Raw genomic sequence first — 23819 nt, 5'->3', positions numbered from 1 at the left:
GGAGGAGCTGGTTGGGAGAAAATCGGGAACTGGATTTGGGATATGTTAACTTTGCAATGGCTATCAAACACCTAAAGATGTCTAATGAAGATTTCAAGGAAGCAGTACGATATTCAAGTCTGGAGTTACAAGAGGACCCAAGGTTTGAGATAAATATTTGGAGTTGTCAGAGTACTGATGTTACTTAAAAATCCATAAAACTAGATGAAATCACTGGGGAGTGGATACAGATAATGCAGAGGAAGAGGTCCAGAGAGTGAGCCCCAGGGGTAGTTGGGGATGAGGAGGAACCAGTAGGGAGGTCCTAGAGAGAGTAGCCAGCAGGGAGCAGGAGGCGCTAGGGGTGTCCTAGGAACAAAGAAGGAACATTATTCTGGGATCTGGGGTTCAAGGTCACGCTGAGACCTGTGCTGGCTGCAGAAGCCTGGGAAAGAGGGCTGAAGAAACATCACAACTGTTCTTGGTACCTTGTGGTCCTTAGTAAAAAAACAAAGACTCTGAGGAGTTTTACTTTTTTTGAGTCAGAGTCTCACTCTGTGGCCCAGGCTGGAGTGCAGTGGCACAATCATGACTCACCACAGGCAGCCTCAACCTCCTGGGCTCAGGTGATCCTTCTGCCACAGCCTCCCGAGTAGCTGGGACTACAGGTATGCACCACCACGCCTGGCTAATTTTTAAATTTTTTGTAGAGAAGAGGTCATGCTATATTATCCAGGCTAGTCTTGAACTCCTGGTCTCAAGCAACCCTCCTGCCTTGGCCTCCTAAAGTGATGGAATTACAACTATGAGCCACTGCCCCAGCCTTATTTGTACTGTTAAGAGCAGAAACATGGGGTGGTGACTAGAGAAATAAGGCCAGAACAGGGAGTGATGGCAGCATGTTTCATGCTGTATGCTGATGGGCACAATCTAGTACTGAGGAGGGGTGGTGACACAATAGAGGGTCACTTACTAGATGCATGTCCTTAAGTGGGTGGGAGGTGAGATCCAAGCCCACAGGGAAGGGATACCCTTGGCTATGAGCTGGACAGTTCCTCCCGGGCAACAAGAGGGGACAAGAAGACAGGCTGGACACAGGGAGGCTGCTGGGTATAGCTGGGTGGGCAGAGGAGGAAGGGAATGTCCTGTAGAAGCTCTTCTTCATGGTTCTATTTCTCAGTAAAAGGGTAACTAAGGCCATCAAATAAGAGCATGAGGGAGGTGTGCACAGGAAGGCAGGAAGTGGGCAGTACAGAGGAGGGTCAGCCCTAGCTCCCATTCATCCACAGCGTGGGATAATTCACTGACGCCTCAGGCTTGCCAGGGGCAGAGTACCTGTGGCCAGTCAATTATTCAGCACTTAACATCTCCTGAGTAGACTTAGACACACACATTTTCTACTGAAAACTTAACACTGACTTTGAATAATAAACAAATAAAGTTGACTTGAAATAATAAAATAGTTTAAAAACATTATCCAGGGCACAATCTCTGCCTTCAAAGAGCTTACACTTCACTTGTATTTGACTTGCCTTTTTAAAAACAGTTACATCACTACAACTGTACACTATCTGCCCTTCCCTCCCCTGGCTGTCTTAGATCAGTCAAGCAGTAGCCAATCTCCCTCACCCAGCATGATGTGGACTAAATAACACACATGAAGTGGAAGACAGCATGTTTCACCTCTTGTTCTCCTCCTTCTCCAGCAACAGACTGCTAGACAGACACTGTGTCAGCAGTTCCTCGGCAGAAGCTCCCTGTGTCAGATCCTCTGAGCTGGGAATCTTCCCCTCTGGGCCACGCTCTGTGCTTCTCTTCCCCTTATGGTACATGTGAAGCAACGGAGTAGGACAATCATTTGCAGAAGGATGAAAAGGCTTTATTCCCAAACTGTAAGTACATGATTTGAAATGCTTAGTCAGGAAAGAGGGAGAAAGGATTCCTACAGCATCATGCAAAGCATGTGGACACAACTGCACACAGGTGTGCATATGTAAGAACACATGTTTCAGATGTATATGCCCTACCAGAATGGCTCATGCTACCCTGTGCCTGCTTTTGGGCTTTCCTCAAGTCAGGGAGTGGGACACAGAGGAAAGACAGGCCTGCACTGTGTGGTGACCCTAATGTACAGCAGCATCGAGGCTGTTCCTCCTGGAAGCTTCTGTTTTCATGAGGCAACTGAGCTCTTGGAACTTCTCTATCCTGTGTCTTGCTTCCCATTCCAGGGTTACAGATTCTCTAATTTTCCCTAATATTGGCAAGGTTCCTATTTTTTATATTTAGCATATGGAATTAATGTTTGCAAATGGTGGGAGAGAGGACATCTAACATTTTTTTCTAAACACATGCCAATGTCTGTCCTTTCCCTACTAATTTCACTAATTTGGCATGGTATTTTTGTCACATATGTTTCTATTTTTGGACTTTCTATTCTGATCCACTTATCTACTTCTGCATCACCACATGGTTTTAAGTACTGTAGCCTTACTGTATGTTTTGATACTAGGTCATACAGACCTTGCTATTCTTTTCTTAAGAGAAGGTCTTGTCGGTGCGGTGGCTCAAACCTATAACCCCAGCACTTTGGGAGGCCAAGGCGCGAGGATTGCCTGAGCCCAGAGGTTCAAGACCAGCCTGCACAAATTGGTGAGACCTTGTCTCTACAATAAATCAAAAAATTAGCCGGGTGTGGTAGCACGTGCATATAGTTCCAGCTACTTGGAAGGCTGAGGTGGAAGGATTGACTGAGCCCAGCAGATTGAGGCTGCAGTGGCTATAAGCATACTCCAGCCTGGGCAGTAGAGTGAGACTCCAACTCAAAAAAAAAAAAAAAGAGAGAGAGACTTGCTCTGTCACCTAGGCTGGAATGCAGAGGTGCATTCATAGCTCATTGCAGCGTCAACCTCCTGGGCTCAAGTAATCCTCCCACCACAGCCTCCTGTGTAGCTGGGTCTAAAGGTACATGCCACCATGGCTGGCTAAGTTGTTTTTTTTTTTTTTGCCCCCATAGAGAAGGGAGTCTTGCTATGTTGCCAAGGCTGGTCTTGAGCTTCTAGCCTTAAATGATCCTCCTGTCTCAGCCTCCTAAAACTCTAGAATTATAGGCAGGCCTCCCAAAGCACTCAGATTAGTGGCATAAGCTATTGCACCCAGTCTACCTTGTTAGTCTTATTCCAAACTTTCTCAGCAATTGCTACACATTTTCTTATCCTGATGAATTTTAGAATTAATTTATCAATACCAGGGGCAAAAATCCTTTTGTGTTTTCTATGAGAAATGTAGTTTGAGAACTGACATCTACAGCATTGCATTCTCCCATTGATGAAGCTAGTCTGCACCTCAATGGTTCAGGATTCCTTTGCATGTTCAGGCCCTAAGAGCTCATACTAGGCGTTTGTTGCTGTTATGAATGAAACCTTTTTTTACATGTTGCGAGTCCATCTATCTCATCATTTTGCTGAATTCTGAATTGTTCTAAGGACTTGACTGTTGATTATCTTGGACTGACAATTGTGCTGTCTGGAAATGGACAGTTTCTCCTTCCTTTTGGTATCTGTGACTGTCTATCCCACATCCCTGCAATGGTCAGAATTTCCAGGGCAACAGTGAACAGCAGGGACAACAGGCTAGTTCTGCCTTCAGTGTTTCTAATATTCTAACAAGAAGCATGACTTTTTTTTTCTTTTTTGGTAGTTTCATGGTAGGTAACCTCATCAAGTTAAGGAATTTTTTTTTTAACCAAGCTTAATAACAAATTTTATCAGGAATAGGTATACATTTTAAGAAATGTATTTCAATACCACTTATTTTTCTATTAGAGCAGCAAATTATATGAGTAGATTTTCACTGTTGATATTGTTTATCCTGGGAAAAGCCTATTTGTGATTTTTTTTTTTTTTGAGTTGGAGTCTCACTCTGTCACCCAGGCTAGAGTGCAGTGGCACACTCATGGCCACTGCAGCCTTGACCTGCTGGGTTCAGGCAATCCTTCCGCCTCAGCCTTCCAAGTAGCTAGAACTATAGGCACGTGCCACCATGCCTAGCTAATTTTTTGATTTACTGTAGAGATGAGGTCTTGCCAAGTTGCCCAGGCTCTCAAACCTGTGGGCTCAGGCAATCCTCTCACCTCAGCCTCCCAAAATACTGGGATTATAGGCATAAGCCACTGCACCCGGCCTTGTGATTTTTTTGTGGATACTGCAAGACTGCATGTGCTAACATTTTACTTGGTATTTTGGAACCAGGTTTGCAGTCTGTACCAGCTTTGCAGTCTGCACCCTCCTGATTAGGTATGACTTCAGGGTCAGGTTCATCTGATATATGAAGTCAGACACTTGTAACTTTTCTTTGCTCTAGAATAGTTTATACTATAAGGAAGGATGTGTTCTTTGAGAATTTGTCACAATCTGCCCACAAAGGACTGGATTTAGTATATAAGATGCTAATTTTCAGCCAGGCACGGTGGCTCATACCTGTAATCCCAGCACTTTGGGAAGCAGAGGTGAGAGGACTGCCCGAGCCCAGAGGTTTGAGACCAGCCTAGGCAACTCGGCAAGCACTCATCTCTATAATAAATCAAAAAATTAGTGGCACATGCCTATATTTCCAGCTATTTGGAACGCTGAAGCGGAAGTATTGCTTGAACCCAGCAGGTTGAGGCTGCGTTGGCCGTGAGCATGCCACTGCACTCCAGCCTGGGCGACAGTGAAACTCCAACGCAAAAAAAAGTTTATTTCCCTCTATATACTTTGAAATAGAAGATACAGCTTAGGACAGTAACAGAAACACACATGAACATGGATCTCACCGTCCCTGACTCAGCTGTAGCTCCTTCTGCGTCTGCAATCTGGCTTGTTCCCATGACAAAGGAACATCGTATTTCTTCAAATAGTTTTTAAAAAAATATACACATATCTGACCATCTTCACTCAGTGCCTCTGAGAAAACAATAAAAAAACAGATTACAAGGGAATATCCAAAGAGCAACAGGTAACCATTTGACATGTGCTTAAATCCCTTCAATTAATTAGTGTCACACAATTGTGACTTCAATGGTTGAATAAAATATGCTCCATGGTTCACATCATCCTAAGTGAATACAGGAACAAAAAACCAAACACTTTATGTTCTCACTTGTAACTGGGAGCTAAGGCTCTGCAATATGGAACGCTATAATGGACACTGGAGACTCAGAAGTAGGGAGGATGGGAAGGAGCAGAGGAATGAAATATCACCTACCAGGTTTACTGTGCACAGGTGGGGGTGGTGGGTACACTTAAAGCCCAGACTTCTTTGCCACTATATGATGTATCTATGTAACAAAAACTACCCCCTAAAGCTACTGAAATTTAAAAAAAAGTTTTAAAAGGTAGATTTGAGATTTGAGTGTCACTCAAAGGGAAGGGCCAGTAATGACTACTCAGAGTCACAGAATCTTCTCTAACTTGGAAACAGCCTAGGGGGCCTGTTTCAGGAATCTTCTTAGCTTATTCCAATGTTTTTAAGTCACCTGAAAGTCACTGGCGTGAAGAGAGAGGTCTAAGGAAAAGAAGAGTGATGACTCAAGAGAAAAGAAGCCACACCAAATAAACATCTTTCTTTGTGGAAACTGGAGCAGGGAAACCTTGTGAGAAGCTATTCCCACAGCACTGAGCTCTAACTACCTGATGTGACAGGAAGTCGAGGGGGTGCCCAGTCTCTCAGCTTGTGGTTGATACACAGGGCGATCACATCATCCCATGGGATCTCACTGACGGACGGCCCTGCCCCTTGGCCTGGGGAGGGGCTCTTGCTCTTCCACCTACAGTATGTTCTATGGAGCAGGTTTTCCACCTGGGACTGGAGGACGGGCTGCGTCTGGCGTGAGCTGGAGATCTGGGAGGCATACTGGACAACCATGGAGCACACGGGAAGCCAAGGGGCTAGAGAGAAAGTGCTTCATTAGGTACAGTTTGGCCAAAGTATAGGAGAAAACCTACATGAAAGTGTTCTTAACTTTTATATTTTCTTAGGAGAAGGCAACTATGTAGGTGAGAAATCTGCTTTCAAATACAAACACAACAGAACCATAGCTGTTGAAGGAACAGCTCGCTCCCAGGGTCCAGGTGAAGAATGCAGACAGTCACCCTGGACAGTATTCACAGTAAAGGTCCACCCAGAAGTTCTGACTATACAGGCCTGTGGTTGTGCCTAGGAATCTATATTTATTTATTTTTTTTGAGTTGGAGTCTCACTCTGTTGTCCAGGCTGGAGTGCAGCCTCCCCAGCGTCAACCTGCTAGGCTCAGGCACTCCTTCTGCCTGTCTTCCAAGTAGCTGGAACTACAGGTTCACGCTACCACACCCGACTAATATTTTGATTTTGTGGAGATGAGGTCTCACCAAGTTGCCCAGGCTGTTCTTGAACCTGTGGGCTCAGGTACTCCCCTCACCTTGGCCTCCCAAAGTGCTGGGATTACAGGCTTGAGCCACCACACCCGGCCGGAATCTGTATTTTAACAAGCACCCAGATGAGTATGGAATAAGTGGTCTTAGCTTCTCTTGGGGAACTCCAACCTAGCAAAGAGCACAGAGGGCTTATGCTCAGTAGTTTGCTTCCCTTTGGTTTCCTTCAATAATGAGCGCTAGCTAGACCACACCCCATAATTTAGAAGGGCACTTGAGGCCCAAAGAGGATGGTCCATGCCAAGATTATGAGCTGTCAGGTAAGCAGCAAAAAGGCCAGTTCTTTCCTGACATCATTTGCATAGGACAGAGCAGCCCCATGCCACCCAGGGCTCAAGCCAGCCCACGTGATCTATACAGTCTGGTCAGAACAGCCCAAAGGCCTCAGCCAGGCACAGGAGCACAGCCAGAGCCACAGAACAGAGGCTTCTTTGACAAAAAATTAACACTGAATTAGCACTGAGTACCATGGCCCCAGCAGAGTCAACAGCTCAGAAACATGTGGGCCCTATGTCTGTACCCCTGGCTCGTCTGTTCTGAAAGCTGGGAACCTATAGGACAGGCAGGACAGACCCAGGATTGGTGTTCCTCCCAGTACTACTCACCACCTTGCCCCTGGGGCTAAGCAGAAATCCACAGGCTGCACTGTTGGTGGGGAAAAGCCAACAGCTTCCATTGTACAAAAAAACCCCACTGGTTCTGATCCATGAACCCAAAGGCAGGTACAGGCAAGCACAAGCATAGGGACAGGCAAGTGCCCAGTGGAAGTGGTCATGCAATCTTCACACTAGTGCCTGAAACCTGCCAGATTGTTACTACAGTAAGAAAGAAATCAGAAAGTAAGTGACAGCCACTCTGCCACTCCTCCCAAGCTCAGACACATACCCTCTGGGGGTGGAAGGTCCATCTGTGGAAGTTGGAACCTGAGCACGGCCTGGTTTAGCCAGGCCAGATGCTCTGGGGCATTCCAGTGTAGATGAGGAAGCAGTCGGCTGCCCCCTGCCTCAGCAAACTCAGTGACAGGCCAGGACAGGTCACATAGCTGCTCCGAGGATACCACGGAGGCCAGGAACTGCAGCACACTATTGAATAGCTCAATGATAGCACTGGGCTCCTGTGAGGCCAGGCCGCCCAGATGCCTCTCTCTTCTGTCATGGAAAAAACGGCTGCTAAACTCACGGCCAACCCCATCTTCGATGTACTGAATCAGGGTCTGGCAGCAAAGGTCAAGGGCACGGGGGCAGTGGGAGACCAGCCACTGCACTGCCTGTGAAACCTGAGAGGAAAGACAGTCAGAAGAGTCACTGTTGAACAATCATATCACTGTTGAACAATCATACTACTGTTCAAATGCAGCTTTTTGAAGAGGATTGATACACTTCCCAGGGCCAGGAAGACCCCCCCCCAATGGTTGCCTACAGCAGGCACCACCAGAGCACCAGGCTCACAACCACAGTAGGAGAGGGAGCAGAAGCATCCTCTGTGGTGGTTTGGCCTTCTAAGGCCCTGGAGACATATCCAGCAAGGAAGTCAGAGAGGGGCTCCCAAGTGCCATCAGGCCCTGAGGAGTGTGGCCTGCAGGCTCGCCCTGTAGAAGGGCCCAGGCTCTCTCAGGTAACCAGCCCCACATCCCCTTCACCACGCACTGAAAGGGAAGCCATGTCTTCTGGTTTTTGGAAGGACTAACAGCTTCACTACATGCTAGGATGCCTCCACATACTATAGTTATCTTTCTTCCTGTGATTACTTTTATTTTAATTCCTGGCACCTCTTTCCCTAAATTTATTTGTCAGCATAGACTTCCTTTTAAAAAAAAAAAAAAAATTTTGTAAAGGGTCTCACTATATTGCCCAGGCTAGTCTCACACTCCTGGACTCAAGAAGTCCTCAACATCCCAAGTAGCTGAGATTAAGGCACAAGCCACCATGCCCAGCTTGACACTTATTTTTTTAAGAAAATCTGAGATAATGTAATTTCTTCATATACTCAGAGGACAATTACCCTAGTAAAATAATTTATATATCTGACCTTCCAATATGAGATGTGAATGGTCATATTTGAAATTCATAAAAATGAAAGCACTAAAAAATGTATATAAATAATTTAATTTGCAGATAGCAGGACTATGGGCAAATTTTACCTTTTATTATGATTTCTGCTCATATTCTTAGATAGTTATCTGTATAACTTTAAAAAGTTATCTGTATAACACAAAATTTCTATCAGGTGCAGTGGCATACCTCTGTAGTCCCAAGCTACCCAGGAGGCCAAGGTGGAAGGATCGCTTGAAACTAGGAGTTCAAGGCTGCAGTGAATTATGATTGTGCCCTACACTATAGCCTTGGTGATGGGCTATAAAAAAGAAAAAGAAAAAGAAAAAAAGGGCAAACACTAATATACACTAAATTCAAGATAGAGCAAAAGGAGTAAAACCAAAATATCTTGAAGGACCTCTAAAAATGATGACACATTACCTTAGTTGTACCTTGTAGATCATTAATAGAACCTGAGATCTCAGTAACGGCGTAATCTGAAATTAGCTTAGCTGAAACCAAATCCTGTAGCATCAGACCTTTAAGAGAAACAGACAAAAGTCACAGGTGTCCTGCTCTCAGTTTGTCTCACTGTGCTGACCCTGCCTGACTCTGTAGTGGTCACTGGGAGGTTGCTGTCCAGTGATTTCCAACTCTGCACTGCTGGCTCATCCTTAGACCCAAGGGTCCACCCATTTCTTGTCTTTTTTCTTTTTGAAAAAGCAGGAGTTTTATTAAGAGGACAGGAAAGCTCCTGGCAGTGGGAGGGGTCCTAAAGGGTTGCCCTCCACCCATTGCTTAAACCATGCTAGTTCATAAATGAGATTTCCTTCACAGACCATCCTCTACTTCCTTCTCAACAGCATCCTCTCCTGGGCTGGGCACAAGAACCACCAGCGGAAGTGCAGGGTAGAAGGGCTTGGCCTGCAAGAGCTGCTTGAGCTGCAGCAAGGCAGACAGCCAGTATATGTCCTCTTCTGCCACATCTTCGCTCTTCACTTTAGGGGGAAGCAGCAGTATGAGCCCACTAGCTCCCAGGAGGTGCTTCTGTGTCTTCACAGCATCAAGGGCACTGTCACTGAGCGTGCCATGGGCTACCTGCAACAGCATCCAGACAGTCAGGATGAATGTACCACGAGACATATCAACATTAAATGATCTATCCAGAGTAAGTGCAGCCAAAGCTCTCTAGGCACAAAACATTCACTATACTCCAGACAGTCTTCCATGAGACCATGAATTAATACAAGAAACAGCAGGCCAACAGATAATTTAGTCTCCAACTGTAATTGTGTTTGACCATGTTACCAAAATCTTAGTTAAGCTTAAACAGGTATGAAAACAGTTAAGCCTATAATGACAGAAAGGGAGAAGACAACCCAGCAGCAGACAAGGGATTTCAATACATTTTCTAGAAAGCAGAGAGTAGTTAGGACTAGGGAAGCAGAGGAACCCATGCCTAAAGCCTGCAGGTATGGGTGTAGAAAGAGCCAGGCTGACTGAGCCTGCAAAAGCCCTGAGCACCCAGTCTCTGCAGGCAGCAGACATCAAAGGTGCTACAGGTCATCCCCCTTCCCTACAGGCAGTCCCTAAGAACAACCTGACCCCCTGGACTCCTGAGCAACAGTCCTGAGAGGATCCAGATGCAGGAGCATCATCAGGCACAGTGGAGGGGAACTCAGTGCTAGTCATTCCCAACTCTACCCTGAGAACACCAGCAGCTACCCAGGGGAGAAGGGACAAGTTCTTTCCAGAAAAACTAAACAGTCCAGAAAACAGACATCCAGATCCAGACATTTGGGAGTCCCTCCAAAAAAGGCTGAATCCCTTTCATCCAACCCCAAACATAGAGCTTCTTGGCCAGCCTGTTAGGGCCTCAGCCTATTAGGGCCTCACTCAGTTATGAACAAATAGCCTCTGCTAAGGTGTCTGAGGAGAGCCTCCAACATAAAAGAGACAAACTAGACTAACAGAGCAAAAGAAACCCAGAGGAAACAGATAACGCAAAAATATAAGAAAATGTAGGCCAAACTCAGTGGTTCAGCTGTAATCCCAGTGATGTGGGAGGTCGAGGCAAGTGGATTGCCTGAGCCCGAGAGTTTGAGACCAGCTGGGGCAACTTGTCGAGACCTTGTCTAACATCACCTCACCTCACCTCTTGTCTAACATCACCTCACCTCACCTCTCACCTCACCTCACCTCTCACCTTACCTCACCTCACCTCCTCCCACCTCACCTCACCTCTCACCTCACCTCACCATAACACAACACAAAATAAAATAAAATAAAATAAAATAGCCGGGCATGGTAGCACATGTCTGTAGTTCCGGCTACTGGGAAGGCTGAGGCAGAAGGATCGCTGGAGCCCAGAAGGTCGACACTGGGGTGGCTGTGAGCGTGCATGCCACTGCACTCCAGCCTGGTCAACACTGGGGTGGCCGTGAGTGTACATCCCACTGCACTCCAACCTGGGTGAAGGAGTGAGACTCCAACTCAAAAAAAAAAAAAAAGGCAGAAAATGTAAACCTCCCAAAATCCTAATTTCTTCAGAAAGATAAGATGATGCATCCAAAAATAGTAATAAGATGCTATGAAAAAGTCAAAATAAGGGCAATAAAGAAGAAATGAATAATATATATGGAATAAAAAAATGCAGTGGGGCATTTGGAAAATAAAGTCAAGGAAATCTTCCAGAACACAGTATGAAGAGACTACCAACATAATTTTTAACGGAATTAGAAAAAAAAACCAAAACCTAAAATTCATATGGAACCAAAAAGAGCCAGAATAGCCAAAATGATTCTAAGCAAAAAGAACAAAGCTGTAGGCATCACATTATCTGACTTCAAATTATATTACAAGGCTATAGTAACCAAAAAAGCATGGTACTAGTACAAGAGCAGTCACATGGACCAATGGACCAGAATAGAGAATCCAGAAATAAACCCAAGTATCTACAACCAACGGGTTTTTGACAAAGCAAACAGAAATACACACTGAGAAAAGGTCACCCTATCCAACAAATAGTGCTGGAAAAATTGGATAGCTACATGCAGAAAAATGAAACTTGATTCTTATCTCTCCCCATATACAAAAATTAACTCAAGATGGATTAAAGACTTAAATGTCAGACCTTAAGCCATAAAAATCCTAGAAGAAAGCCTAGGACATTCTGGACATTGCCCTAGGCAAAGAATTTATTGTTAAGACCCCAAAAGCAAATGCAACAAAAACAAAGATAAATAAGTGGGACTTAATTAAACTAAAAAGCTTCTGCACAGCAAAAGAAGTAATCAACAGAGTAAATAGGCAACCTACAGAATAGGAGAAGGTATTTGCAAACTATACATCTGACAAAGGACTAATATCCAGAATTTACAAAGAACTCAAACAAATCAGCAAGAAAAAAGCAAATAATCCCATTAAAAAGTGGGCAAACAACCTGAGCAGATATCTCTCAAAAGAGATATACATATGGCTAACAAACATTGAAAAATGCTTAATATCGCTAATCATCAGGGAAATACTGATTAAAACCACAATGAGATCCACCTTATACCAATCAGAATGGCCATTTAAAAAAAATCAACAGAGGTTGGTGAGGATCAGTGAAAAGGGAACGCTTATATACTGTTGGTGAGATTGCAAATTAGTACAGTCTCTATGGAAATCAGTGTGGAGATTTCTCAAAAAACTAAAAGTAGTTTTATCATTTGATCCAGCAATGTCACTACTAGGTATCTACCCAAAGGAATAGAGGTCGTTATACAAAAAGATACCTACACTCGGATGTTTATTGAGTACAATTCACAACTGCAAAGATGTGGGATCAATCTAAATGCCCATCAACTGATCAGTGAATAATGAAAATGTGGTGTGTATATATATATATATATACTATGGAATATTATTCAGCAATAAAAAAGAATAAAATAATGTCTTTTGCAGCAATTTGGATGGGACTGGAAAACATCATCTAAGTGAACTAACATAGGAACAGAAAACCAAAGACCACATGTTCTCACTTATAACTGGAAGCTAAATTAAGGATCTGCACAGGCATATAGAATGGTATAAAGGACACTAGAGACTCAGAAGGGAGAGAGTGGGAAGGGGTAGAGAGATGAAATATCACCTATCAGGTACAATGTGTACAGGTGGGAGTGGTAGTTACACTTAAAGTCCAGACTTCTTAGCTAGTATACAATGTCCATGTAACCAAAATCTGTACTTCCTAAAGCTACTGAAATAATTAAAAAAAACAAAACAAAACATGTTTCTTTCACTAAAGAGGGCCCTAAAGCTCAAAAATATCCATGCCTTAAAGTACATTTAAGACTGCTTTGTTAAGGATTCATAATGAACTATTTTCTTTCAGTGAATGGAAGATTTTGACACTACAGAGGTTTTTCTACTACATAAAAGGTTCTTATTGTTTTGAAAAACATGTCTTTTTTTCTCATAGTGCTCTCAGACATCTGTAGTGACATCTATTCAGTCATTGCCAAAATAAATATAAACTTGCTTTAGTTCATTCATCCTCAACTGTTTTCTATACACATTTTTTCTTTTTGAGTTGGAGTCTCACTCTGTCATCCAGGTTGGAGTGCAGTGACATGTTCCCAGCCACCACAGCCTCGACCTGCTGGGCTCAGGCGATCCTTCTGCCTCAGCCTTCCAAGTAGCTGGAACTACAGGCGTATGCCACCATACCTGGCTAATTTTTTTTACTTATTGTAGAGATGAGGTCTCACCAAGTTGCCCAGGCTAGTCTTGAACCCGTGGACTCATGCAGTCCTCTCACCTTGGCCTCCCAAAGTGCTGGGATTATAGGCGTGAGTCACTACACCTGGCTCTGTATACAATTTTAAGAGTGTAAAACAGCAATGAAAAAAAAAAAACAAATAGCAATGAGTTTGTGAGCTTCTAGTAAAAAAGAAAAATTAGAATATGTTTCTTTGAATATTGGAGACAGAGATTTATAAGAAAAAAAACATTAGTTGATTTTTAAAAAAGCAGATGAAGTAAGAGACTTTAATGAAACACAAAGAAAAGAAAAAATAAAAACTATTACTCTTTTAGGCCAGGTGTGGTGGTTCATGCCTGTACTCCCACTGCTTTGGGAGGCTGAGTGGAAGGACTGCTTGAGGCCAGGAGTTTGAGACCAGCCTGGACAACACAGTGAGGCCCATCTCTACAAAAAATAAAAAAAACAAAAAAAATTAGTTGAGGATGTTGGCACATGCCTCTAGTCCCAGCTACTGGTGGGCTGAGATGGGAGGATAGCTTGAGCTCAGGAGCTTAAGACTGCAACAAGAGTAAGACACTGTCTCTAAAAAAATAAAAAATAAATAAAAAATAAAAACCATTAGTCTTCTGGCAAAACCTGATGTGTCAGGAGACTGTTTTAACAAACAAGTCAGGCATTTTTGTGGAACCCACTCTCTCATCCCTCTCAAGTTAATTAGCAGAGGTCCATGGAGGACTTCAGGGCTTCTAAATTATAATATGCAAAACATTGTTGGTTCTCCTGTGCATTTTTCAGGATGGTTCTAAGTTTTTACCAAGTGCTCAGAGAGATCTTGACAGCCTCTCTGCTCTATTACATCCAGCCTGGCAACTCACACCAAGAGGTGTCCATGGGATGCCATTAAGATCAAGGAGGGACAGACATGACACTTGCTTCTGAGCCTCCCACAGTCTTTCAAAACCACTTTAGATAATAAATCATATTTATATGATTCAAATAATATTTAAGAGTGAATGAAAATAATTAAATCACAAAAGTAAATACACAAAGTGATTGTAAATTACCTTTATACACACGTTGACAGAAATTGTCTGATCCCCTTTTCCACTGAGTGTGTTGAAAAGTGCAAGTGTCTGAATCCCACCTGCATCGCTGCACATGTCATCCATCAAGCCATCATCTCCCATGAACTTGACTTTTAACCAATTAGCTAGAATTCTGTAGATAAGGGAAAATAACACTTTAAGAATAATCTAATTCTAAATTTGAATTATAAATATTTTCAAGAAAAGAAAGGGAAATATCATACAGATCTAGGTCCACAGACACCAACTAGACACCAACTATTAAATTGGCCTGGAAAAAACAGGCTATCATTTTTAAATGAAGCAAAAATCTCTACTGGGTTATTTATTTGGATGGGAGAAAAGGATACTCATGGAACTAGCTCGTTCAAATGTGACTTAAGATTCTGAAGTACTAAGAAAAGATTCTGAGCAATAGAAAACACCCCTAGAAGCCAGGTGCTGTGGCTCATGTCTGTAATCGCAGCACTTTGAAAGGCAGAGATGAGAGAACTGCCTGAGCTCGGGGGTTCAAGACCAGTCTGAGCAATATGGTGAGAACTCATCTCCACACACACAAAAAAATTAGCTGAGTGTGATGGCACATGTCTGTGGTTCCAGCTACTTGGAAGGCTAAGGTGGAAGGATCACCTCCTTGAGCCCAGCAGGTCAAATCTGCGGTGGCTGTGAGATGCCACTGCACTCCAACCTGGGTGACAGAGTGAGACTCCAACTCAAAAAAAACAAAAAAATTCCTAAAGTTTGAAATATATGTTTTAAAGAATCTAATTTCTCATGTCTTAAGAGTTCCTGAGTGACACATTAACTTGGCAAATCAGAAGACAGCTGTTTATTTAAAACATGAATAATTATTTAAATACCTTGCTCAGCAGTCCTATGAAATAAACTTTATGACTTTCTTTTTCCTTAGCCTGCATGTGTTCCAATAATAACTGCTTAAAAGTAATGCATTCAAAGAACTTGAATGCATTCAAAGAATGCATTCAACAGACATTGTTGATGGGGATGTAAAATGGTGCAGCCACTATGGAAAAGAGTTCAGCAATTCCATTCCTAAGTATAACCAAAAATACTATAAACACATGTCCACACAAATACCTATACATGAGTGTTCACAGCAGCCTTAAACATAGTAGCTGAAAAGAGGAAGCAACCCAAATGCCCATCAACTAGTAAACGAATACATATGGTATATTCAAACAATGGACCCACACACAAAAAAATGAGCACTAATACATGCGTTGACTTGGATAAGCCTAGAAGACTTGATGCTAAGGGAAAAATGCCAATCACAAAAGACTATATATTACATGATTCCATTCACATAAAATGTCCTGCCAGGTGTGGTGGCTCATGCCTGCAATCCCAGCACTTTGGGAGGTGGAGGCAAGAGGATTGCCTGAGTCAGGGATTCAAGTCCAGCATGGGCAACTTGGCGAGATATCATCTCTATAATAAATCAAAAAATTAGCTGACATGGTGATGCACACGTGTAATTCCAGCTACTTGGAAGGCTGAGTTGGAAGGATTGCCTAAACCTAGCAGGTCGAAGCTGTGGTGGCCATGAGTGTGTCACTGCACTCCAGCCTGGGTGACTCTTACTCAAATAAATAAATAAATAAAATGTTCAGAATAGGCAAATCCATAGAAACGGAAAGCAGATCAGTGGTTGCTAGGAGCTGGGGGTAGAGTGAAATAGAGGCTGCAAATGAACATGGGGTTTCATTTTATGTGAAAAAGTGTTCTGAAATTAGATAATGGTGATGGTTGTAAAACCCTGTGACTATAACTAAAAATCACTGAAATGTACACTTTAAATAAGTGAAGTATCTCAATAAAACTATTTAAAAAAGAAACTAGTTGCTTTAAAAGTATAACTTTTCTTTATGCTATTTGGTTACAGGAAATAATGCCATGTCAATTTGGAGGATTTCTTTCTTTCTTTTTGTTTTTTGAGAAAGCAGAATTTATTGAGAGGACAGAAAAGCTCCCAGAGTGGAAGGGGACCTGAAGGGGCTGCCCGGGATTTCTTTTTTAAAACACCAAAAGTTTTTTTTCTAAGGTAGACCTATAGCAAACAAACTAAACTATCTTCCCCAAAAGTATGTTATACCTTAACATAACTTTAAATAACAATCAACTTTTAAATGCTTTGAACTAAGACTATGGACAAGTTTCCAAAATAAAAACTGAGATAATTAAATCTAAATGTCAACTTCAAAATCAAGAAGATAACAGACTGCAAATCCAAGCATTAAAATGTAAACTACACACCTCATCAACAAGGGTCCATAATGAACATTCGTATACCTAACCTGGAATTGTACACATCTTTAAAATTACAAAACAATAAATAAATAAACCTATGCTTCAGGGTTCCCATCCACATGACAGAAACACCGATCCAGGCTCACAGCTCTGCCCTGCCCAATACTCTCAGTCACCCTACGCCTTAGCATTCAACACCCCCACCCCACCCCCAGAGAAACCTCTCTGACCTGCCAGGACTCCCTGGGGCCTGCTTTTCTCCATCAGGGAACACCAGTACCAGCTTCCAAAACACGTGCTCTTTTCTCCCAGGGAGGTGCTCAGCCAGGAGGGATGGCAGGTCCAGAGGCGCCCACACCACATCACTGGAAGAGACAGATCTCCATGGGTTAGCTAGTAGGTGGACCCCAAGCAGGAACAGCATGCATGGCAGAATGTGATAGACCTTAGTAGCTGCTGGTAGAAGTACTGGACCTTCATCTGGTTAGCCGTCTTGTTTCTGAGCCGTCTTAACCTATAAAGAAAGGCAGAATGATACTACACCTAAGACAGACCACTAGCCCATGCCCACAAAAGGGCTAGTAAGTATTCACTGATGTTTGGGAGTGAAAAGTAATTGGTTAGTGAGTGTCTCCTTGCGGGAAATACTTAGAAAACTGAGAAAAATTTTTTCTGCTGATGAAATGGGTTAGTCAGGACATCTTCATTCCACAAATATTAAGTATCTGCTGTGTGCTGGCTATGGGAGATTCAGCAATAAACAGACAAAAATCCTGCTCTTTTAGTACATACACTCTCATGGGGGAGAGAGAATAGCATCTGTAAGTGGCTGGCATGGCATATGGAAGTGTCAGTGCTGTGGATAAATGCTGTCAGGTGGGGCAGGAGCCATGGTGAGTGTTGTAGTCTCACCCAAGGTGGTCACAGAAGGTGACATGAGCAAAAAGCTGAAGGAAATAGGGGGAGCCAGTGTTCCAATTTCTGGGAAGCAGCAGTGGGGATGCCAGACCTGGCATAATTTGGAAGAGCAGTGGGGACAGCTGGGGGAGGGGTTCAGTCCACAGGGTGAAGACTCAGGAATAGTGTAGGGATGTCAACAGACTGACTGAGGTGGCAGAGGATCTGTCTGCTGTGGTGTTGTGGACAGGTGGAAACTGGCAGACAGCAACAATCCTTGAGAAGTGTTGGCAGTAGGGCGGAGAGACCGGTCAGGCCCTATGTTCTGAGGGCAGAGCTATAAGATGGTAGGTCTGCCAGAAAGATGCAAGCCCAGGTTTGTGACTGAAGCAAGGAGGACAGGATGGCATCCCGTGAGCAGGGAAGGAGTGGGATGGGGGAAGATTAGGGTCAGAGGTTGAGCTGGGAACTGGCTATCGAGTCTGGAACACAGAGAAGAGGACCATGCTGGAGATGCTTGTTTACATGGAATCTCCTGGGGCCAAATGAAACACGTAGAGATGGTTTTCAGAGAGAGCATCCTGTGATGACCAGGAGAATGATGTGACCTAAGACCCTAGCACAGTGCACCAGCTGGGTCCTCCAGATTGCCCTCCCCCAGACCCTGCCCACTAAGAGGCAGAATAGCCCTAAAGGCCACTCCCAAGAGGTGACACTGACACTGGGCCTAAAGAAAGGCCAAGCCCAGCATGGCCAGGAATGAAAGAGTGAAGCCTCAGGCAGAGCCCTGAAGAACCAGTCGTGCTCAGGGCGATGGCAGGGAAAGCAACACCAAAGGACCTCAAAGAGGCAGAGGTTGGAGGGTAGAGGTGGAGTCACTAATATGCTGCCACAGGAAAGGGGGTAATGTGTGAAGAAGGTGGCAGGAAGAGCAGAGGAAGCAGGGTGAGGAATGAGGGAAACGTGGACCTCTGGCTCCATCAGTGAGGACAGAAGTGGTATGTATTAGGTTGATACAAAAGTTCGTAGTGTTTATGTATTCAGTTGATGCATAAGTTCATAGCATTTGTTTTTAGAATGACAACACTGATATTGGGAGTTTATCATTTGTTATTTATCATTTGGAGTGACAATGTTGTGCTTGTGAATACACCTTATATTTTGCAGTTTTGAAGAAAGCTAGTGTCATGTGTGGGCTAAAGAAGATGGAGCACCAAGTAGAAAAAAATAAACACCTCCAACATATTGAGTTTAACAGAGGAGTTAAAGGCAGCAAAGGTGGCTCAAAACATTTGTGCCATGTACAGGAAGAATACCATTGGAGAAAGCATGGCATGAAAATGGTTTTAACATTTCAAAGAGGGTCACTTTGACCTAAGTGATTCTCCATGTTCAGGAAGACTATCAGGCTTTGATGAGGACCATTCAAACACTTTAATCCATGACCCACGTCAGTCAACGCAAGAACTGGCAAATGTGATGAACTGTGATCAGTCAACCATCGTGTGACATTTACATTCCATGGGCAAGCAAAAATGCTACAAACTTATGCATCAATCCAGTACTTGAAAAGGAAGACCAGAAGAAGAACAGATGATTCCAAGTCAGATTCTTTTACAAGGACACTGAGTCTTTCAAGGTGAGAGCCCTGTAAAATCAGAGCTGTTTCCCTGGCAGAGCAAGTCACACAACTGCAGGGAACAACCTTCAAAATGCAATCCTGCACCTGTCCTCATTTCCTAACTTTGCCTATCTTCGCACTCCAAATACACACATTAATTCAGCTCCTAGCAGGGCAACTTGGGGGCAGAAAAGGCCTGAGAAGACAAGCAGCAGCTGAGTGCTGACCTGGTACAGGAAATGCCTACTTTCCCTGCGTGGCCCAAGTCCAGAAGGCCCTTGGCCAGGTTTTCCTCAGCAATGGGGCATTCTGCACTGGGTGCCAGAGCCCTCAGCCGGTCATTCACGTCCACACAGCAGGGTGCTGCAGGGAAAGCCCGCATCTGGCGCCTCAGTTTCTTCCGGGCTGCAACAGCTTCCCTCCACCTAGGGGATACACCAATATGTTATCACTACGAGTTTTTCAAAGTGTGTCCCAGGAGAAAAAACCAAAAACATGCTAGGAGAAAAACACAAAAATACATGCCAGCAACATAACACGGGGTAACATGTTTTTTGGCAGTATATTAGGTATTTTCCAGCAAGTTTTCAAACTGAGAAATGAATGAAATTAAAACTCAGGCATTGGAAGGAATGATATCAAAGGATATCATTGTGGTGAGCAATGAATCTACTGAATTTAAGAGCTAATACAAGCTGGGCATGGTAGCTCACACCTGTAATCCCAGCACTTTAGGAGGTGGAGGAGAGAGGACTGCCTGAGCTCAGGGGTTCAAGATCAGCTTGGGCAACTTGGTGAGACGTCTTCTCTACAATAAATCAAATAATTAGCTGGGCATGGTGGTGCACGCCTGTGGTTACAGCTACTTGGAAGGCCGAGGCAGAAGGATCACCTGAGCCCAGCAGGTTGAGGCTCAGTGGCTGTGAGCATGCCACTGCACTCTAGCCTGGGCAACAGAGTGAGACTCCAACTCAAAAAAAAAAAAAAAAAAAAAAAGAGCTAATACTGAATGATCTTTGGAGTCTGGTTTGGCAATATGAATACAAATCTAATATACATATACCACTTACAGAAATTTCTCTTCAGACACATGTGCACATGTACAGACATGTATAAAATATTGTGCAAGGATGGTCACTACAGCACTCTTTCTTTTCTAAATATTTTATTTTAAAGATGTGGGATAGAATTCAGGATTAGGTATACAAGTGGACATTGTACAGGTAGTTTGGATCTCCCTTTGGTCCCCACTTTGCCTGGCTTGAAATCAGGTACCCTTATTGATGTTGTGTCCCCAGCCTCGCCCTGGCAGTATCCTGCTACTGCCAATCCCTTTCTTATAGTATTATGGTAAATGTTCAGGGTCTGTTTATGAGTAAGAACATGTGGTACTCTTTTCTTTGTATCTGTGATAGATGTAGCGCTCTTTCTAATAGCTAAAGAGAGAAAGCCACATGAAAGTCTACCAACAACAGAAGAGGACTGCAAAAGTCATTTAGGATACATTCTCACAATGACACCTCAACACCACTGACAATAACAGGGAGAGCCTGACAGGCTTCTTTCATCAAATGGAGTATTGAAAGACTTAGAACAAGATAGGGAACACACTCCCATTTGTGTGTTAACAACTACAAGTAAGAATAGAAAGTTTCTGGATGGGTACACAAGCATCTACTGCTTGAAGAATGGACAGGGATCTGTCATGGAAGGGAGATTCACTTCTCACTGTTTTCTTGTTTATACTATTGTAATCAGCAAGCACACTATTACAATAAATTTTATTTTTTTTGAGTTGGGATCTCAATCTGTTGCCCAGGCTGTAGTGCATTGGCACAACCACAGCTCATTGCAACCTCAATTTCCTCAGCTCAAGTGATCCTTCTGTCTCAGTCTCCCAAGTAGCTGGGACTACATGTGTGCACCATTATCAAAGTTAGCTAGCTAACTTTGATTTTTTGTAGAGAAGATGTCTTGCTATGTTGCCTAGGCAGGTCTAAAACTCCTGGGCTCAAGCAATCCTCCTGCCTCAGTCTCCCAAAGTGCTGAGATTACAGGTATGAGTCACCATGCCCAGCCTACTTATTTTAAATTTTATTATGAAATGAATATATGTATCACATATATGCCCAGTTTAATTTTTTAATTTAATTTTTTTATTTTAAAGATGTGGGGTACAATTCAGGGTTAGGTATACAAATGTTCATTATGCATGTACCCTTATTGATGAGGTGTGCCCCACCCAGCTTATTAATGATAAATTACCCACATACTTCCTTCCAGTTGAGAAGTGGTAGCCATGAGCAGCATCCCCTCCTATTCCAAAAGATAAGCACTATGCTGCGTTTTGATCATTATTTTCCTTCTTTTCTTTGGGCTATACTACTATATATAAGTCCAAAAGAATCTATGTAGTATGAATATACACTATTTGTAATGCTGTATGTATTTGCCTATTAATTGCTTTGTTTTCACTGTGTATATCTAGGCAGTCATTTTTGTTGGTACATGAAGCCAGAATGTGGCTTGTTCACAGGTCTCCCAGTGTCTAGCACAGTGGGCAAACAGCAGGCACCCTATAAATACTTGTTCAAATACAGAACAGCCACCAGCCCCAATCTAATTCATGACTTATCCCTTAGTTTGCACCATCTAGGAACATGTTATGTGTGTAAAAAAGTGTATGTAATCAATTGTTCCACAAGTATAATCCAATTAAGAGTCCACTATAATTAGAGTCTATAGGTATTAATTGTTATAAAATGTTCTCTCATCCTTTGGTTACTGACTAAAGGAAATGATGACATATGCATTTTTAATTTGGTAAAAGTCTCTTCCCCATGTGTGTGGATTTTATCTGTAACACCACAGGACTCACCGCTGTAAATATTTGCAGAAGCACTGAAGTTCCTGGAGTGTCTCCTTTGCAGTCTGGAAAATTTCCTCTATGAGGAACAAGTCCACTAGTTGGGCACAGACATCCTCACAGCAACGGGCCACGCGGACCCTCTGGTCTGTCTCGACTGCATTCCTAGGAAACAGCATGAGACAAACTGCATCCAGGGTCTACAGACACTGAGGGCTTGCTTTAAAAGTGCAAGAGTCTATGTCTTTATTAACAAAAGGTAATTATATCATCATTGCAAGATAAACTTTAAAGATACTTCTTTTTATTTAAAGTAAGACACCTAGAATGACAGGGTAAAAAAAAACCAGGTGGTACAGAGTGCCAGATTATAGGTCCATAGGGGCCCTTATAACAATTAAGAAACAAACATTGGGTAGGCATGGTGGCTCACATCTATAATCCCAGCATTTTGGGAGATGGAGGTGAGAGGATTGCCTGAGCCCATTGATTTTTAATTTTTTTTTTTTTTTTGAGTTGGAGTCACATTCTGTCACCCAGGCTGGAGTGCACTGGCACGCTCACGGCTACCACAGTCTCGACCTGTTGGACTCAGGCTATCCTTCCACTTCAGCCTTCCAAGCAGCTGGAACCACTGGCGTGTGCCACCACACCCAGCTAATATTTTTGACTTACTGTAGAGATGAGGTCTTGCCATGTTGCTTAGGCTGGGATGCAGTGGTTATTCACAAGAGCAATCATAGCACATGACAGCCTTGAATTCCTAGGCTCACATGATCCTCCTGCCTTAGCTTCCCAAGTAGCTGGGACTACAGGCACATGTCACAGTGCCTGACTTATAATTTTATTTTATTTTATTTTATTTTATTTTTTTAGTTGGAGTCTCACTCCGTCACCCAGGGCGACCTGCTGGGCTCTGGAGATCCTTTCACCTCAGCCTACCAAGTAGCTGGAACTACAGGTGTGTGCTACCATGCCCAGATAATTATTTATTTATTTATTGTAGAAACAAGGTCTTGCCAAGTTGCCCGGGCTGGTCTCAAACCCGTGGGCTCAGGCAATTCACTTGCCTCAGCCTCCCAAAGCGCTAGGATTACAGGCTAAGCCACTGAGCCAGAATTTTTCATTTTTTAAGGGATCATTTACAAAACAAAATCTTCTCATCAGCAATATCTGACATTTGCAATCATAAGTGTCTCAAATATGGCTGGGTGTGGTGGCTCAAGCCTGTTATCTCAGTGCTTTGGAAGGCCAAGGAGGAGGATGTCTTGAGGCCAGGAGTTTGAAGCAAGTTTGGTTAACATAGTGAGACCATTCTCAAAAATAAATGAATAAAAGAAAGAAGCGTCTCAACTACATGACAAATGCCACTGGCTATCAAAGATGGCTGACTATGATCATGCAGTGCTGGTCCTCAGATTATAAAAAGAAATTCTTATAATAAAATTCTGTCAACCAAGGGAGCACAGAGGACTGTATCACATATACTTAATCACAAAGCCAAAGTAGCTTAAACAGGTAACACACATTTCCAATAGCCTATCCTCAGTGAAGCCAGACATAGTCTGGGGCTGAGCTAAACTCCTATGTCTCATGGCACAGCAGGATACCAGTGTTCCACTTACTTCAACTCCTGGGAACAGGTTTCCCTCACGAACTCCATCACCATGAGTTCCATCAGCTCTGCAGCCAGGCCCTGGCTCAGCTGAGTTAACATCAGCTCTCTCTCTTGTTTCAACCTATAGGTAAAAGGAAAAATGCAAAAGAGTAATGTTTAAAAATAAAAGTAAGCCAGGCTTGGTGGCTCAGCCTGTAATCCCACGCTTTGGGAGGCTGAGGTGAGTGGAATGCCTGAGCCTGCGGGTTCGAAACCT

The 23819-nt window shown here is 43.3% G+C and overlaps 1 protein-coding gene across 2 annotated transcripts in view; it reads right to left on the bottom strand.

The window, feature by feature from the left end:
- The window catches only part of MCM3AP (minichromosome maintenance complex component 3 associated protein), a 53081-nt gene that overhangs the window by 4295 nt on the left and 24967 nt on the right, over positions 1 to 23819 (bottom strand). For both annotated transcript variants that reach the window (XM_021711136.1, XM_008055538.2), the window contains exons 15-26: positions 23571 to 23684; positions 21958 to 22110; positions 19307 to 19504; positions 17007 to 17075; positions 16792 to 16926; positions 14273 to 14426; positions 9298 to 9556; positions 8900 to 8997; positions 7311 to 7701; positions 5646 to 5903; positions 4790 to 4919; positions 1663 to 1869 (exon numbers count right to left, since the gene is read on the bottom strand). In XM_021711136.1, coding sequence (XP_021566811.1) covers positions 1663 to 1869; positions 4790 to 4919; positions 5646 to 5903; positions 7311 to 7701; positions 8900 to 8997; positions 9298 to 9556; positions 14273 to 14426; positions 16792 to 16926; positions 17007 to 17075; positions 19307 to 19504; positions 21958 to 22110; positions 23571 to 23684 — 2166 coding nt within the window. The remainder of the gene's footprint in view (positions 1 to 1662; positions 1870 to 4789; positions 4920 to 5645; positions 5904 to 7310; positions 7702 to 8899; positions 8998 to 9297; positions 9557 to 14272; positions 14427 to 16791; positions 16927 to 17006; positions 17076 to 19306; positions 19505 to 21957; positions 22111 to 23570; positions 23685 to 23819) is intronic.

The sequence above is a fragment of the Carlito syrichta genome, unplaced genomic scaffold, assembly GCF_000164805.1.
Source record: "Carlito syrichta isolate Samal-C Ts95f unplaced genomic scaffold, Tarsius_syrichta-2.0.1 Scaffold301878, whole genome shotgun sequence".
Taxonomy (NCBI): domain Eukaryota; kingdom Metazoa; phylum Chordata; class Mammalia; order Primates; family Tarsiidae; genus Carlito; species Carlito syrichta.
Note: the sequence above shows the minus strand (reverse complement) of the source record. Positions and strands in the feature narration are given on the sequence as shown.